This window comes from Anas platyrhynchos, chromosome 16, assembly GCF_047663525.1.
Source record: "Anas platyrhynchos isolate ZD024472 breed Pekin duck chromosome 16, IASCAAS_PekinDuck_T2T, whole genome shotgun sequence".
Lineage (NCBI taxonomy): Eukaryota > Metazoa > Chordata > Aves > Anseriformes > Anatidae > Anas > Anas platyrhynchos.
The window spans coordinates 5,816,668-5,833,730 of NC_092602.1; the positions used below are offsets into that span (position 1 = coordinate 5,816,668).

The 17,063-nt window shown below is 43.1% G+C and overlaps 1 protein-coding gene across 1 annotated transcript in view; it reads right to left on the bottom strand.

The window, feature by feature from the left end:
- FBXW8 (F-box and WD repeat domain containing 8) overlaps positions 1 to 16,799 on the bottom strand; it is a 51,316-nt gene extending 34,517 nt beyond the window's left edge. The window contains exons 1-4 of the mRNA XM_027469921.3: positions 16,463 to 16,799; positions 13,710 to 13,814; positions 6,749 to 6,913; positions 6,056 to 6,144 (exon numbers count right to left, since the gene is read on the bottom strand). Coding sequence (XP_027325722.1) covers positions 6,056 to 6,144; positions 6,749 to 6,913; positions 13,710 to 13,814; positions 16,463 to 16,765 — 662 coding nt within the window. The 5' untranslated portion in view covers positions 16,766 to 16,799. The remainder of the gene's footprint in view (positions 1 to 6,055; positions 6,145 to 6,748; positions 6,914 to 13,709; positions 13,815 to 16,462) is intronic.
- Positions 16,800 to 17,063: the final 264 nt, after the last annotated feature.

The following is a 17,063-nucleotide window of genomic DNA, read 5'->3' on the forward strand; positions in this document are numbered from 1 at the left end:
GGTTTGGGGGAGGTTGAAGGAAGAAGGCAAGTGTTTTTGCATCCTTCCTTCCTGCTTTGTTTTACATCCGGGCTCTCAGCCACCGGGAGGCGAGGGAGAAACCTCTCAAAGTTGCATCATTATGCCGGTGAAATTTAAGCAATTAAATAAGGAAGGGGTTTGCTCAGGCTGTTTAAGACTTTGGTTTGTTAACTTTTATTCATTTTCATTACTAATTAATATTTTGGTTTCCTCAGGTCTGCATACTGAATTAAGATGCAAGAGCTAATAATAAATACCTAGAGAATAGCCCACAAGCCCTATAGCAAAAAAACAAATTAGATGAGAGTTGACATGAAGTTTTTAAAAGTGCAGAAAAGTGTTTTCAAGCCTTTCGGGCTAGTTTCACACATCATAATGAAGCTAAAAAGGGTGGCAAGCCCATTTGCTAAAAAGTCATTTGCAGGTCACCTTTGAGCAAGAGGAAAGCAGTGTGGAAGGTGATCTTGGAGAACAAAGAAATCCGCCATATACCAGCAACTGCTTTAAGTCTGTATGTTGCTTATAGTGACTTAAACTGCAAGGCCCACAATGTTCAAAGACACTGCAGTGTTTAAACTCTAACTCCCATAAGACTCCAGAATGAAGACAACTTTATTAATAAAGTTATCTCGGTGCACTTAGCTTCTCAGTATGGCGGAGTCAAAAGGTATCATTACCTCTAGAACAGACGATTCCCCTAACCACGCAGGATATTTAGCGAGTTCCTCTGTTGCCTCTCATTGCCTTTATTAAGCAACACTGCCCAAATAAAGGAGAAACACCATCTGTGCCAGGTAGCTCCACCCTGAAAGGAGAAGTGTTAACCTGCAGATTCATGGAGGGCATTCAGCAGATGGACCTCACTGGCCCTTACCTCAAAAAAAAAAAAAAAAAAAAAAAAAGTATCTAGGAAAGGAGAAAGAGGAAAACCTCTGAAGTTAAAATGTAGAGAGAAGAACCCAGGGCTGACTCCCAGCCTATCTGTAAGGGGTGCTGAGGCTCCATGCATCCACTAATGTGTCTCTGTGGCACAGTGCAGGCACATGCCACTTAAATCTCCATTTATGCAAGCTCTTAACTATGTACCACACGTTCTTAAGAAAAAAAAAAAAGAAAAAAAAAAAGAAAAGAAAAAGCATCAGACACCTTTGTATTTCCAGGCCTTTGGAACAGTGATCTTACTACAGATCTCTTCTGTTGCTTTCACCTGGAAAGCTGTCAGAGCTACAAACGGCACCAGCAAAGCCAAAGTGCCCTCTCTGCAAGCATAAAAATAGCCAACACAACGCTCAACAAAACATCAGCCTTGGGACTGACGCAGCCGTGGTGTGGTTGTACACTGTGCAATGCGAGGTGAGATGACAACCACCAACACAGGGCAGGTTTACCACGCAGTGCAAGGATACCCACAGGTGAGTGTTTCACAGAGCCAGAGAGCCTCACAACACACTACTGACCTGTTACACCACAAAATCCATTGCGTAGTGACACCACCAGCAAGCCCCAGGTTCACACTGAGATCTGTATCTCAAGGAGGACCTGACCTCTGACTACATATGCCTGTCAGCGTGTCTGTCAACACCACCAAGAAAAAAAATGAATACTGATTTTACCATCCAAATATGCTCCTGCTTAAAGAACCCAGATTTAAGATTTTATTAACAGAAAGTGAGTGAATCCAGGCATTCTGTATTGAAACCAAACACACAATGGTATCAGGTAAAGCAAACATAAGCATCAGTAGTAATTTATAAGAGCCAAGTAAGCAGACATAATTGCTTTAAGTAAACTCTGACTTAAGGAAGAAACTACATTTGAATTGAATAGGGAGAGGGGGGAGGACAACATCTCTTTAAAGAAAATCCTTCGAGACATGTAACTGTAGAAAGGCTGGCGAATACAACATTGATTGGGAGTGAGGTAACCACAAACACCGCTGTCTCAAATGAAAAGGGATTCAAGGTCTGACCCAGAAAACAAGCATCGTAACCGCTGGGATAAAATTTTAATGATAAACACAAGATGCTCTGCATGCAGGCCAGATTGAATTATCTGATGTCAGCCAGTAAATGCGAGGCGCTCTGAGAAAGAAGAGCTGCTAGCAGCCACCTTCGACTCGCAGCTCAGGTTGCACTTAATCAATCCTTGATATTCTGCCATCTTCTGGCTTGAGCTTTGGCAGCAGCACAGGGAAAGTACAAGAGAGTGCAAGAAAATAGGGACATTTCTCTAAGGAAGAGCCAACCCTGTATAGCTCATCTTTGCCTCTTTACAAGAAATTAATAAAGAGATCCACTCCTGGACCAGCTCAGGCAAGCTATGCCTCTGTGGATTACACTCATAGCCACTGTTATAAATCACCCTGTCCACAACCTGTACAAATTCCTTTTTGGAACGATTAGAACAAAAACAAAACCTCTACAGCAACTAAAATAAAGCTGCATCATTCCACTTTCCAGCAGAGTCTGAAGCAGTATAATGAAGCATGCAAGATGAGGTCTATCAGAGCACAGGTTCAAATCAAACACCATTCTTCCCAGGCTTGCTCTAAGATCCAAAATACACAAATATGCTGCTGGAGAACTTTATTCTCCCCTCCTTTTTATTTATTTTATTTTTATAACCGTTCTCTGATCTCCCAAGATCCTGAGCTGAACCTCCTGAAACCAGGGAGCAGCTGCTACGCACTGCCACAGTTTCCAGCCATAAAGGCAGAACGTAATGCCTGGCTGGCCTGACCAAGCTGAGCCAGAGCGCTGCAGCTGCTCCCCAAAGTCAGGCATCAAAAACCTGCTCAAAACTGAGTGGCCCTATTTGTCTCCAGTGCAGCAACCTGAATACAGAGGGAAAAAAAAAAAAAAAAGGTAAATGATGCCACAAGCCACTGCTTACAAAAACAAACAAAAAAAAAACGCACACACAAAATTCAACACCCAAAATTAGCTTTAAGATCATCGCCAACTTCTCCAGCCTTGCAAAGTCACAGGCTGTTGTTTAGCTGTATGCACATGGCAAGCCTTGCTGTAAACTATGATTATTCACATGTAAAGCTAAGCACATAAGTGTTTGTGAAACTAGAGATATAATCATTAAATGTAACAGATAATTGATATTTATACTGAGAAGAAAATTGACTTCTGTTAACCTCAGCTATTAAATTACTTCTTCAGTACTGAAAGAATGCAACAGCTAACTATTGATCACTAGATTCATTACACTTTTATGACAAATTTGAAAGCACAATGCCATTAAGTACAGTACTATAAGCTGGGAGAGAAAGGGGTGGGTTATGTTTGGATTTAAACAAAAAAACCTTCAATCTACCTCAATACTTACCAAATGTGCATAATGGACAAAGCAATTCCCTGTACGGTAAACTAATATCCTCGTAAGTTTTAACTATAAGCCTGTCTTCTTTGATCTACACTACTACAAATGGAATAAAAACATTTATACAAAAATAATGCAACGAACAACAAATTTGAAAAGATCTGTATGCCCTGCCAGAGATCTGCCAAAAAAAAAAGTGTTTTGTTTTATTTTTTATAGGGGGATGAACTGGAAATTTTAGTCTTCAAGACTTAATTCTCTCAGGTAGTGAAAAATCAAAAGATGAGAAAAGAGAAACAGTTGGGAAACAATGACCTGTGTATGATGCTGAAGACACCTGAGGCAGCAGACACATCCAGCTTTTCTAACAGTACCAGAAGTCATGTTTTCTTATTGTTGTATGTTCCTAAATTAGTTGGATAGTTTTTGAGATATTACCGGGAGGAGAGCAGTGTGCTATTGTCTTGTAGACTTTGATCATCATTGGCAAAACAACAAATTTACCTTCTTTGGAGTAAGATACAGAATTGTTTTTGGCTCTCAGCAATTTGCGAGATGCCTGCAGAGATCTCAAGCTATCAGAGCAGAGGGAGTGGCAAGAGGTAAACAGCAAAGGAAGTAATACAATTTTTGTGTCCTACTATCCTAAACATTTAATTTACTGAACAGGTAAAGTCAAACAGCTGAATTTGATTTCCTCATGTTGTTTTATCAAATGTGCGCACACAGCTCCATAAAAGGGCACTTCATTCTTAAAATTCATTTTCTCACTGAAGGGAAATTATTGAAGATTAATTTGAGTGAAAACCTTAATATCACTTTTCCCAGTGGAAGTGCACATGCAGCTTTTCCCTCAGTTGTTTCTCACCTGCTCACTTATTTTTGTGAACCTCAATTCCTCAAGAGCACATTTCCTTTCACTGTGCCAACGCAGGTGAACTCACCAAAAGAATCAAGAGCACTGGAAGAACTGGGAATCAGTACGAAAAGATCATCCGAAACCATGCATAAGCCTAGCTTCTGTGATACACCAAGCTAGAAAATGGACTAATGAGTTTAACATACAGAACAAACCTCCTTTGTTTATTAATCCTTTAGAAATTATTCTGCCTACCTTCTATGTACTGCATGTTTGGATAAAAACACAATGGAGAAAATGAAGAAAAAGAAGAGCTGGAGATTTTGGCAGCAACATGGAGACAACTGGGGTTTCTGGCTCCCAGAAAAGTACAGGAGGTTTCATTAGAGACAGTGGAACAGACACAGTAGCATGGACCCCTAGCCAAGGCCAGGAAACGCAGTGCCCAGGCTGAAGGGCACAAAAGAATGCAGGCTGCAATCTGCAGAGCTGGAACCCAGCTGCAGCTCACAGCAGCCTGGGACCTGCCATGTCCTACAGGAGCCTCTGCAGCCCAAGGAAACTTCAGCATCAGGCAGGAGCAATGCAAGAGCTGCCGTACTCCAGCGGCACGAGTTCTTCATGTCTCTTCCCACGGCCACTGTTTAGGTTAACCACTGTGTGGCACTGCCCCTCCAGAGGTCACACGTTACCCGAGTCTTCCGCAGAAGCATTTTCACCATATTAATGTAACCGATTGCAGCAGCAAAAACATTGCATGGAAAGCTGAGAAAGAGCAGCAATAGTCAATGAGACGATAGGACAGCAAAAAAACAAAGTGAGACCTCCAAAGGGAGAAGTAAAACAAGTGGGAGAGAACCTAGTAAACAGTAATCATAGGAAAAGCTTGAAATCCCCCTTTCACTCCTGCTGTTTCCTAGTTCACACTTGAGCTTTCACTTGCCCAACAGTGTGCAAAAGCATTTCAGCGTATATGGGAGTTACCTACACTCACTATATTTCAAGCCACCTTTCCTTTAACTGACAAGTCAATTTTACAGTATTTTATAGGCAGTTTTCTCTCATACCACAATGTGTAAGCAAACCATTAACTTGGAGTGCTATAAAATACAGGACTCTGGCATATTAGAGGACAATGTCCTCTGCCCCAAGATGATATCATTTTTATTTACTAGTGTGACTTCTTCTGGAAGGCTGGCCATTACCAAACCTGTAAAATTCGAGCAGAATACAGTAAAAACTTACCTCTACTGAGGCAAGACGCAAAAATCTCTGCCAAGAGTTTGGGAGGTTCTTAAGATGGCGTTTTAAAAGTGTAAGACAAGTGAATAACTAATACTAAATCACAGTCCTGACAAAGTCTGATATTACGAGAAGAGAAGGTTGAGTTTCTCCATGTTTTTCTTCCTAATTGTCTTTTAAAAATGGGGTAGAACAGCGATAGGCCTAAATTTATCTTGCCACAGGACACACCTATCTTTGAAATGAGAAGTTTTTCGGGGAAAAAAAAGTCATAAACTTTTTCAATATGTGTGTACTTAATTCTGTGCGCTTCTGCAGCAAAGCAGTAGGTATAGTTCACTGGAAATTGGAAAGTTCGTTGGAAAGTACTGCAGTCTCTACAGGGACTACTGTAAGCTAGCATTACAATAAAAACTTGCACTGGTGAAGTGATTTGTAGATATGTAGAATTATCACTTACCTTAGGGCCAAAGTTTCTCACCCACAAGGGAACTGCAGTCAAAATTCACCCTTGTTGCTTTGAACTGATGCTTCTTTTGAATTTGTTAAGAAGCAGCCTGAGACTTCGGTGAAAGACAAATGAGCATCACACAACATACTCACCCAGCAATAACGACTCCATCAGAAGAATGTACATCACAGAGAACTTTCCCCAGCTCATACTGCAGCTGACTCACAGCACCGATGCGGTTCTGTGCAGAAAGATGAGACACGGTGTTGGTATTGCAATGCATTCATCTACCAGGTTCATTTGCTTCCTCACAGCAAACTCCAAGCTTTTCTATTGCTCCTGACAAGCTGCAGTGCAGCTGAGAGAGACTGATATATTTTATGCTTGCTTCCTGGAATTTTTTACAGATGGAAAACGAAGGAGAAAGAAGCTATCATTCTCCGTTATCATTCATAATCATTAAGTAGAGAAATGTATCTACTACAACAAAGACATGGAGCTTGCTTTCTGCTAAGATATGTAATGAACTGAGAAGGAGCCTTCATCTTAAGGACTGACTGTCGTTACCAAAGGACGCTGAAGTAAAATCATCGCTCTTTCACCAAAGTCAAGGGAGTAGCATGGCAAACAGAAAGACTCATTCCCCAAAGTAATCAGTCACAGAGGAGGAAAAAAAAAATTACAGCTGGGGCAAAGTCTCATAAATCCCCCAGCAGCTTTTCCCTTTTAACTAGCAAAAAGAAGCTGCAATACAAAAGACCAACTTTTCACCGCCACTTGTTTGAACGTGGTTCCCACTTTTCCACAGCATCTGGATCCCATTAAACCAATCTTTCCCTTTTTACCTTCCAGTTGGTTCTCAAAGTGTGCTCTTTGGCACGACAGTCCTTAAGGGCGAGCTTCCAACAGGAATGGTCAGAGATGCTCGTATCTAACAGGTATCCTTCCTGTTGGCACAGCCGGTACCACAACACTTCATCTTCTGCAAGTATTTTCCATGTTCTGCTGACCTAGAAATCAAATATATATTTTCTATATATATGTATACAGAATTATTATATGTTAAATTATTAGTAGAAGTTCAGTTTTACATAAAACAATATAACATTTCTGTTCATTCTTTTGAGAATAACTGACTCAAAACACTTGGTTTCTGATCCATTAATACTCCACACCAGCATTCAGTGGCCACAATCCTAACCTGAAATATGCGCGTCACAGAAAATCTGTAAGGCAAAAGAAGCAAAAAAAATTATTAAGGCAGCACTGTAAGCAAAAGTATGAATTTATTTTCTTATTTGTAGCTAAGAAAACCTTGCAGATCACACCACCATCCTACTGACAATGCCTGATTAGGTGGTGACAGTGATTTCACAGCACGGCTGAGGTTGGAAGGGACCTCTGGAGATCATCTGGGTCCAACCCCCCTGCCCAGCAGATTGGTTAAGCAGGGTCAGGTTTAGGATTTGGAGAGAGAGAAAGCGCAGACTCCTTTGTGAGTGTGGTTGGGAAAGGGCTGCCAAAGGATGAGGGCTACCCAAAGTTCTCCGTTGTGAGCACTATTTCATGGCAGCCCTAGGTGGGGTGCTGTCAGACCTGGGTGCTGGCTGGGGTTAGGAGAGAGAGAAAGCACCTTTTTGCAAGGTGTGCACCTCTTGTATTACAGCCTGCATAAATAGAAATGAATTATTCAGGTTATCAAGTAGCCTCAAGTTGCTGTTCATTTCAGAGGCTGCAGCTTCATAATTAATTGCAGGCTTAGATTTAAAGATTCAAGAGGTAATAGGCTATTTAGGTAGCATTTGTAATTCTTAATCTAAAAAAAACAACAGGTTTAACCAATGAAAGCTGTTACCAGAGAGAGCAGCAACCAATCACACACTGTTTCCGGAAGATTAAAAAAACCTTCTCAGTCTGACATCACTTTCTGGATGCTTAATTGGAAGCTGCTGTGTCTCACTCCCAGGATTGCACCTAAAAATCTAGGTCCCCTGTTCATAGGGAACTCACAGGACCACCTCCTCACGTTTACTTGCCATTCATTCCACGTTTACACACAGGTAAAAACAAAGCACAGTGGAGAGAAAAATAAACCATCACTTGTTCTGTATTTTTGAGATGAATTCCTTTTATATTTTGTTATCTGCATGCATGCATTGCATCAGACTTGTTAAAAACACAGCTTTTAGCTATGAAGCACAGCTTCACAAAATCATCTATACTACGAGGACCACTGAAAATGTGAGATCCTTTTAGCTGCTACAGATATGCAGTAAGGCCACAGAGCACAAGCCACTGGAGTGCCCAAGTGTTTGCTGTGGCTTGCAGAGAGGTTGAGGTAAAGAAGACCACTCGGTCCCATTAATGTGACCCTGTCTTACAGGTCTCCTTGAGTCACAGGAGTGCAAAAACACTGTATATAAACAGATCTCTCCTTGGAACCTTTATGAAGCTTCTAGCTGTTTTATTTACATTGTGCTCTCTGTGTTGGTCTTCTTGTAAGGAAGCACGTGTGACATTTCTGCTTTCAAAAGCCAGTGTCTCATTAGGAATCAGGAATTGCATCACATCTCATGACCTATTTCTTTCAAGAGACAAGTAGAGGGTTTGATACAAGGGAAAGCTTTAAGGAAGACTAAGCAACATACAGATATTTTTAGCATGGCTTGGAGCTGTCACAGGGGCAGTTCAGGCTGGGTATCAGGAGAAGGTTCTCCACTGAGAGGGTGGTCGGGCACTGGGACGGGCTCCCCAGGGTCGTGGTCACGGCACCAAGCCTGCTGGATTTCAAAGAGTGCTTGTACAATGCTCTCAGACATGTGGTCTGATTTTTAGGTGGTCCGTGTGGAGCCAGGAGTTGGACTCAGTGATCCTGTGGGTCCCTTCCAACTTGGATATTGTTATTTTCTATCCGTACAGGACAGCAGTTCTTGAAGAGGAATATCCAAGTCCAGCCGAGCTGGCATTCTAGTTAGTCACCAAGAGACCTCAGAGAGGACACACAACCCTTTCCCATCATCGAAGAAAACAACCTGGATAGGGCAATAACAACTGCCTTCCAAATTACCAAAACAGCACCAAGTATTCTCTAGCATTATATGGCATTCTGCAGCAAAAAAATCAGGGACTTCAGTGCTTGATGTTCCTACAACTATAGGGACACTCTCCCAAAGTTCAGAAGGGAAAAAAAAAAAACCTGCTGCAGTTTAATGGGGAATTTGCTCATGATTTGATTGTAACGCAATATAAACCCACATAGTATTGCTCAAAGGAAAAAAAATATGAGCTTTTTGCTGACACACAAAAAAGCAGCTGTTGTGCAGTAGTTGAGCACCCTGGCCAAGCTTGGTGAACAGTACAGGCACCTCTCTCTGCCCCCAAAGCAGGGGCACGTTTCTGCTGACGTGGAGGAGGTGAATGCACAAACAGAAGCGAACAAAGCCCAACTATGCCCACGTGCTTTAAAAGAAAGGAAAAAAAAAAAAAAGCAAAGAAAAAAAGAAAACATAAACCTTTGGGGTTTGCCAAAACAGACGGTGTTTGTACAAACCTTTCTGGTTTCAAGGTCTTAAAAGCGTTTTATAAAGACATTAAAAAAAGAAGAGGGGAGGACGACTACATAAAATTTAGACTGCCTATTCAACTTTCAGGAATAAACATTTAAGGGGAATAGAGATCCTATCCTATTATGATTTTTTTTTTAAATCAAATTACATTGAATCCTGCTGCTTTACAAGCATGAATTTCCAAAGGGTCCCTAACACAGCCTTTTCTTAATGCACCAAAACTGGCATGACAATCCTTTGTAAAAGCCCCACTGAGCGAGCCTCAGCTGCAAGAAATCTCTAATAAAAGTGTCTCAAGCATTTCACTTTACAGCACCACTGTGAGCTGCTGCATTAAAACCAGCCATTGGCTTGAAGTCAGCTTTATTATATCTGCTTGACTTCGAGTTTCAGGTGAGGCACTGAAAGCCAGAGTATTACAGCTTTATTTATATGCACCCATACATCCTGCTTGTTGGAGAGGAGCTGAGGCACGCAAAGCTCTTATTAAACTATGAGCATAATTATTTCCAAATCTACACTACATACAAACTCCGACAACGATCAATGACAACATCTTACAGGGTTGTTTATAGATTTAGAGTCTCCAATTAAATTTTGTCGTTAGCTTTCCTATTATCCTTTTACTACAGTTCTCAACTGTTCTCAGTACAGAAACTTCGTTTTCCCTTGGGCTCTACACGGGAACAATTTTATATCTCTAGTTCGGCAAGCAGTAATGCTCAGAAGGTCTTCAAAGGCTTTTGCTGACATAGGTTTTGCTGTGTGGTTTTGTGTTTGGAGGATTCTTTTTTTTGTTTTTCTTTGCAAAAACAAGCAAAACAAAGAAACTAAAATGAACCCACCTCTTCCAACAAATCCAAAATTCTTCTAATCCTGTCTTAATCAACTGGCTGAAGTCCTAATGAAGGTTTATTCATCCTTCCCCATCTGATAACTGTCTTTGTTTCGTTAGGTTTGTTTTCTTCCCTGGTCACACAAAGATATATTCAAGGTTCATTTGCTGAATCCAGGGGCCTCAATTAGAAATATCTGGACCTTCAATTCAGTACAATGCTTGGCGCCAAATAGTATTTAAGCCAAAGCCATTCAGATGCACATTTACCAGGTGGAAGCTGCTCATCTTTTCAATTCACAGCCATAATGTTATTTTAAGTCTCATTCTGAGCCCCTGAATCAGGAAATCCTTATCCATCCATTTCTCTGCTCTTCCTCTCCAAACTAGGAGGATGGGTGATTATTTTTACCCACACACAACCACAATAAAAAGCACATTCATAAAATAACTGAGATTTTATTTTTCAAATGTCTAAACACTACCAGTTTAACAGTTCCAGAAGCTTTAACAGCAAGCATCTGTAATTCTTGATTCATGCAATTCATTCTTAAATTCCTAGAATGAGTCTCCCTGGGCCTAGACACACACACAGTTGTCGTGTTGGGAAACGTTTCTAAATCATCTCGAGATGAAAACGCTCACACCTCTACCCTAGCACTGCTATAATTCAATACACGCTCTCCAGGAGTATTTCACACCACAACATGTCATTTATGCAGCTTTTGGTATTTACTATAAAGCAGTAACACAACTAAGAACACACAACTTCCCAGATGGAACATGTCACCTTACCACAAAGCTGGCAGTTTGAAGGTCACATCCTAAGGCCATTAGTGAATTCTATCCCTGGTGCCTGCAGCATCAGCCCCAAATACCACAAGAGGTTCTAGTGTGTTTCAATGTGTCCTGCTTGTGGTGTCCCCAGTGATTGTTGTCCTTTTTCCTCTACATCACGACCATGAGGAAGGAGAGGCTGTTCTCAAATCTTCATCGCAGGAGTCACAGAACAGCTGCTCATAACACGGATCCTTCCTCCAGTGGTCAGAAGGGAAATCAAAAGATGCTCTTAATAGTCTGTAGGGGCAACACAAAGCTGAGGAAAAGAAGTGCTGCTACTCTGCTGAGACATTAAGTCCCAGACACTTTTTTCCTCCGACTGTATAGAGGGGATACCTGCTGGGGCTGGTCTGCTGGGTACTACTGAATATGACACAGCTACTGCAAACCCACCAGAGCTCAGGAACTGGTGACACCATTAATTTATGGGCTGCACATGGCATTAGCATTTCAAGTGCCATACGGATAGCTTGTGTTTTATGGTACTAATTCCAAAAATCAAAGAAAAGCTGCAGGGAAGAGGGGGAGGGGGAAATATCAGGGTGAAATTAAAGTTCTCCAGAGCAGTCTGTGGTGTGATTAAATCTCAAAGACACTCCGCAGTCGGGCTACTTTACTGTTAGTCGGTTACCAATTTGGCATAAAGAACTAAGCAAACAGGTTTTCTCCAAAGGCACTCACATAGTTCATGATGCCAATTCCACTAACTGGCCCAATTTCACTAAAATCCCAAGGCACTTTAATAAAAAAACATTTCTACGATAACACTGTAAAGCAGCAGGGCTTTCCATTTAACAGAAGAGGGCTTCCTCCCTCCCCTTCAAAAACAAAATCAGCAAGAGAAAAATGAAAATGGTATTTATTTTTATTGCTCTGCTTTTTATTTAAACACCTAACAAGAAGCACGCTCCCCACTAAAAGCATTGGATATTCATCTCATTCGGAAAACCTTGTAAAACACCGGGCATTTGCTCAGCTACCTGTCAGCTGCTACTTAGGTCCAACTGACTCAGCCTTAGAAGGCAAACGAGAAATGTGGAAAAATTCCTAAGTGTTAAACACATCTTATGAGAGCAGGTTCAAGTTAAAACAAACGTGAGAGAGAGAAATCAAACGCAGCTCAAGTGCAGAAAAAAGGAGCAGCCCCTCAGCAGCCAATCTTTTACTATGCCATAAGGTAACCTGATCATGCCTGAGAGAAAGAAAGAGAGAATAATCTTAAAGTAATCCACTCCAAAAACGCAATCCTGCCCCTTTTTGTGGAATGTGGCCTTTACAGGTTGTGCCTCTCTATGTTAAATGGCAGAAACTCAAGCATATCTGAAAGCTTCTCTTTTATTCTAGACAGTACCAAAAATAGTTCTAGAGATTTTTTCTCCTCTGCAACAGAAGCCTGGCAAGAGTATTTCTCTTCTACCAGTCTGCAATCCTAAAAGGCATTAGCAAGTCAAAGAATAAAGGAATAAAGACCTCTAGCTATTTAAAACCATGACTTACTCATACTGAAGGGTAAAATCCCATTTTAATTTCAGTGCGTGTGCAATTTGGTTAATATTTTGTCTAGTTTACCATCCACTACAGATGTCCCATGTCACTTCTGGATTTTTACACAGTAACATTTCTTTATCTTACAAACAGTCCAGGGAATATTCGAGTATAACACAAAGAACCATTCTGATCGGATTTTGTGAAGTTGCAAGATGTGCTTTGCACATCACAGTTCAATAAACACCAGCCGGAAACACTAAACAGCAATCATGGGAGAAGTTGGCAACGCATATCCACAACATTCTACTCTATTTCACAGGGTAATCAGCCCGTGCTGATTAAGTTTGCTTTGGAGACTCGTTCAGAGAGGAGGTTCATCGTTCAGTGTGTGGAGAAACAAGGCAGGGACTCAGTAACATGGGCTGAACACTCCTAAGTATAAACACGTGCACGTTGTGTGTATGGTAGTAAGGCCACGTGAAGAGAAAGGCAGTTGACAACAATGCAAGAACTACATGTACGTCTGAGAACAGACTGCTGAAAGCATTATCTTAAAGCATTGCCAGAGAATAACAAACTAGGGGGGGATCAGGAATTAGCCTTACGTGAAATTATCTAAGACAAAAGTCTTAGACAAAAGACAAAAAGTTGCTACTCCACTTTTCTCTGCAATACTTGTCAGCTTTCCATGGCTCAAGCCTCACGCTACTATGCGGGAGAAGCAGCTTTGTTGCCATTCCCTTCTCACTGTAAAGTGCTAAGCTCTAAATATTACAGCAAGACAGTCACTTGCTTCTGACTACATTTGCTTGAATCAAAAGATCTTTGGAAGCATTTCTTTTAAATGTTAAGGTTTCACTTATGCGCAAGTCACAAATGCTTTGGTTAACTATACTCAATTGGAGGCCATAAATGTAGCTCAGTTATGACTGCTTTTCAATATGCAGTTTTGGAAGCATTTCCAAAAGCACAATCAGCTGAGCCACTAGGGCTAACACACCTCCCTTGCATCAAAGTGCCTTGAACGTCTGCCCATTGTGTGCGGAATAAGGGAAGCAAACTGCCAGCAGCGCTTACCTGAGCACACCTTCCCAATTCAGCCTTGCCCAGATACTGAAAGATCTTCAATGCCAGTTCATAAGGCAGCTGGACATCAAAGAAGGGAACCTCATTTATTTCGTTCTGAAAAGGAAAAAAATAAAAAAATATCCGTTAGGCTTCTTTACTGCACAACTAGATACCACTAAAAGTTACCATGGTATTAATAAAGGGCATTGTATACTCGGAACCATCACAGGTCCACAAAAAGGCAGAAGTAATTCTCCTTCTCCATCCCATAATGGCACAACATCAGACAGATGACGCTGGCACAAAGATATTCGAGCTACTCCCTGTTCTCCCTGAATCATATGAGGTAAACGGGAGTCATATTGCTAACTGGAGCTAAAAAGCAAATTGAAGAGGACTGCAAGGCTTGTCTGTTGTCAGATGGCGCAGGAAGGCAAGACAAGTTCTAATAAAACTATTGCTCTGAGGTTTCAGAGTCAAAAAGACCAGAAACAGATGATGGAAAACTAAGTACCATTTTGATCTTAAAACTGAACGGAGATGGCATTACTGTCTGTTTCTGTCCTTCGTCAGAAACATCAATTTTTAATAGGAAATGTATTGAAAAAGCTGCTGCTTTAGCTAATTATCACAAAAACACTTCTACACCAAATAATCCATCACTTACCTAACTACCAAAATAAAACACACATGCCCTAGAGGAGCTTTTTTTCCTTAACTACCTCATTATTAAATCTTCTTGAGATTGCTGCATCAAGAATTGTCCTCTCCTGCATTTCTATCTGGCGACTCCAATTTTCCTATACTACCTAATACAGAGACAGCAAAATCAGCCCATTGTGAGCATTTCCTTAAGTCACTCTGAAGTTGTATGCTCCAGAGTTTTTTTTCCTGGTGTCTGCATCCCACCCCTCAGGTATGTCAGAGCTCCCAACTGTTCTCCATCAGCCTCCACGGGAAGTCAGACAGACTCCAAACCAGGACCACGTTCTGCTTCTTAGTGCTTCTCTAGCCCTGATACCTTTATGTTTTCTTTAAGTAATTATCTTCTATAACAGCTCCTTGCTTGTTTAAACATAGATTCTTTGCAGTGCCAATAAACTGGCAATAATGCGTTTACTTACAGTACAATTACACAAAAAAACTATTGTATAATAAAGTGAAAGATGTTAATGTAAAGCTTTTTCCACACTAAAGACAGGTGTACAGACAGCAGAAAGATCAGCAAAGCTCCCCTTAGGCCTTTTTAGCAAGACAGCCTCAGTCTATAATAAACACTGGAACTTTGCACTTGTTCTGTAGTTGCTTGAAGACAGACTTGCTGCTAAACCTCCTGCTCCTGTCCCTTCTCACACATCAGCCTCCTGCACAAACGGCCCCTTCTCCTCTCCCTTCCTTCTCAATGCCCTCCGAACGAGAACCGCTGGCTCCACTCCCTGCTGTGGATTTCCACAAACGCTGTTTTCACATGGCTTAAACTGCACCTATTTCCAGAGGGGACACAAAGCAGCATTAAATAAATAAAAGGGGCTCTAGGAGTGCGTTTCCACGGCCACACGCAGGCAGACCCCGAGCTGGCCAGATGCGAACCAGCCCGGGTCCAGGAGCCACACAACCATTTTTGAGCAACGCGCTGCCCAAACAAATAAGATGAGCCATTCGGCAAGGCTTATTAGCTCTAGGCGTAGGAGCCCAGGCACAGCACCACTATGAACGTGCTGCTTCCAAATTGGACTTGACTCGCTTCCAACCAGCAGAACCTGCTCTGGCTGCACGTACCAAAAGACATCATTGGATCCAGGCTGCCTACAGACAGGCCGGTATAGGCACAGCGCTCAAGACTGACAGCTCCTTCATGGAAAAGTTAAAAAAAAAAAAAAAAGAAAGAAAGAAAAAAGCTGCTATACAGATTTTTAAACTGACTTGTAGGAGTGGCTTATAGTCAAACTGTAAGCATGGTGCTCATAAGTCAAACTGTAAGCACAGGCTTGTGACAAAGCACAAGCTCACGCCAACTCCTTCCTAAAGCAATCTCAATGCTAGGGAGAGATCCAGATCTTCCCTTCCTACACCCCAAATCCCCCCCAGCCCGTTAATAGCACAGCGCTCAGTGATGTTAAGTCAGCAGCAGCCCGACTCCAAGTCTACTGGAATGAATCCAAATCTCAGATACTGCCATCCCCTCTGAGACAGATTTGGGCTCCTGTGTACTAATGGAGCGCTAATTCTTTAAATGGATTAATTTGTGCCTTGCAGACAGAAATTTAATCTGTTCCTTTTAATTTTTTTTTTTTTAAGCAAAGAGTAATTAGTCACAGCTAGGTTAGCGAGAAGCAAGAAGATGGGTTTCCCCCCTAGTTTTCCTACGCTGTAAATAAAATCTCTATTGCATTTAGAGGATTTACCAAAATAACTTTTAACCGGTTCAGAACTGTGTTTAAGACTATTCCCCAATTAACTCCTCGACGCAAAGAATCCATACTCATGCTCCTACTACGCTGCAGCGTCACAGGGCAGGACACCCTTAATTACAGCATGCACATCAGACAGCTTGAATAAGCAAAAAACCACACAATATAACCTATTTTAAACGAATAAAAGGCCCCGATACCGCCTCAAAGGCTGGAAGGCAAACTCAGGAGGGCTGAGAGGGAGACTCTGAGACCCTTCAGGGGCTGGCCCCACACTGGGGGCCGCTCGGGGGTCCCTCCGGGAGCTCTCCCCCCACCGCCTCCCCTCAGCCCCGGCTCTCCCCGTCCTACCAGGTCTCGGATGAGCTGCCCCAGGAGGTCGTCGCCATCCCCTCCTGCGTCCCCCGCGGCCTCCTCAACGGGGCGGCCGGGCGGAGGGCTGCTGCGGCAGCGGGCCGGGGCTTCGCCGCCATCCAGCAGGCCGCGGGCCAGCACCAAGTAGCCCGGTTCCCCCGGTTCCTTGGGCTCCCCCGCTTCCCTCGGCTCCCCCCCGCTGGGCTCGGCCTCCTCCCTGCGCCGCCGCTTGCCGCCCCCCGCCAGCTCCTCCCGCCAGCGGCGGCGGAACAGCTCCAGCTCCGCCGAGCCCCCGGCCATGGCGGCGGGGCCGGCCCGGCCCAGCCTCCCGCCGGCCCGGCGTGGAAACCGCCCCCCGCGCCCGCCCGTTCCGCAGCGCCATGGTTCCTACCGCCGCCTCCTCTGTCGGTGTTTTGGGGGCGGCCGGGGTCGTTCCCGCAGAGCCGGGCGGGCGGTGGGAGATGGGCGGTGGGAGAGGGGCTGAGCCCCCCGGGACGGGGCTGGGAGCGGGCTGAGGGGCGCCGCCATTTTGTGGGCATGAGGGAGGGTGCGAGGCTGAGGGGCTCGGCGTGAGGGGGCTCAGAGGGGCTCCGAAGGG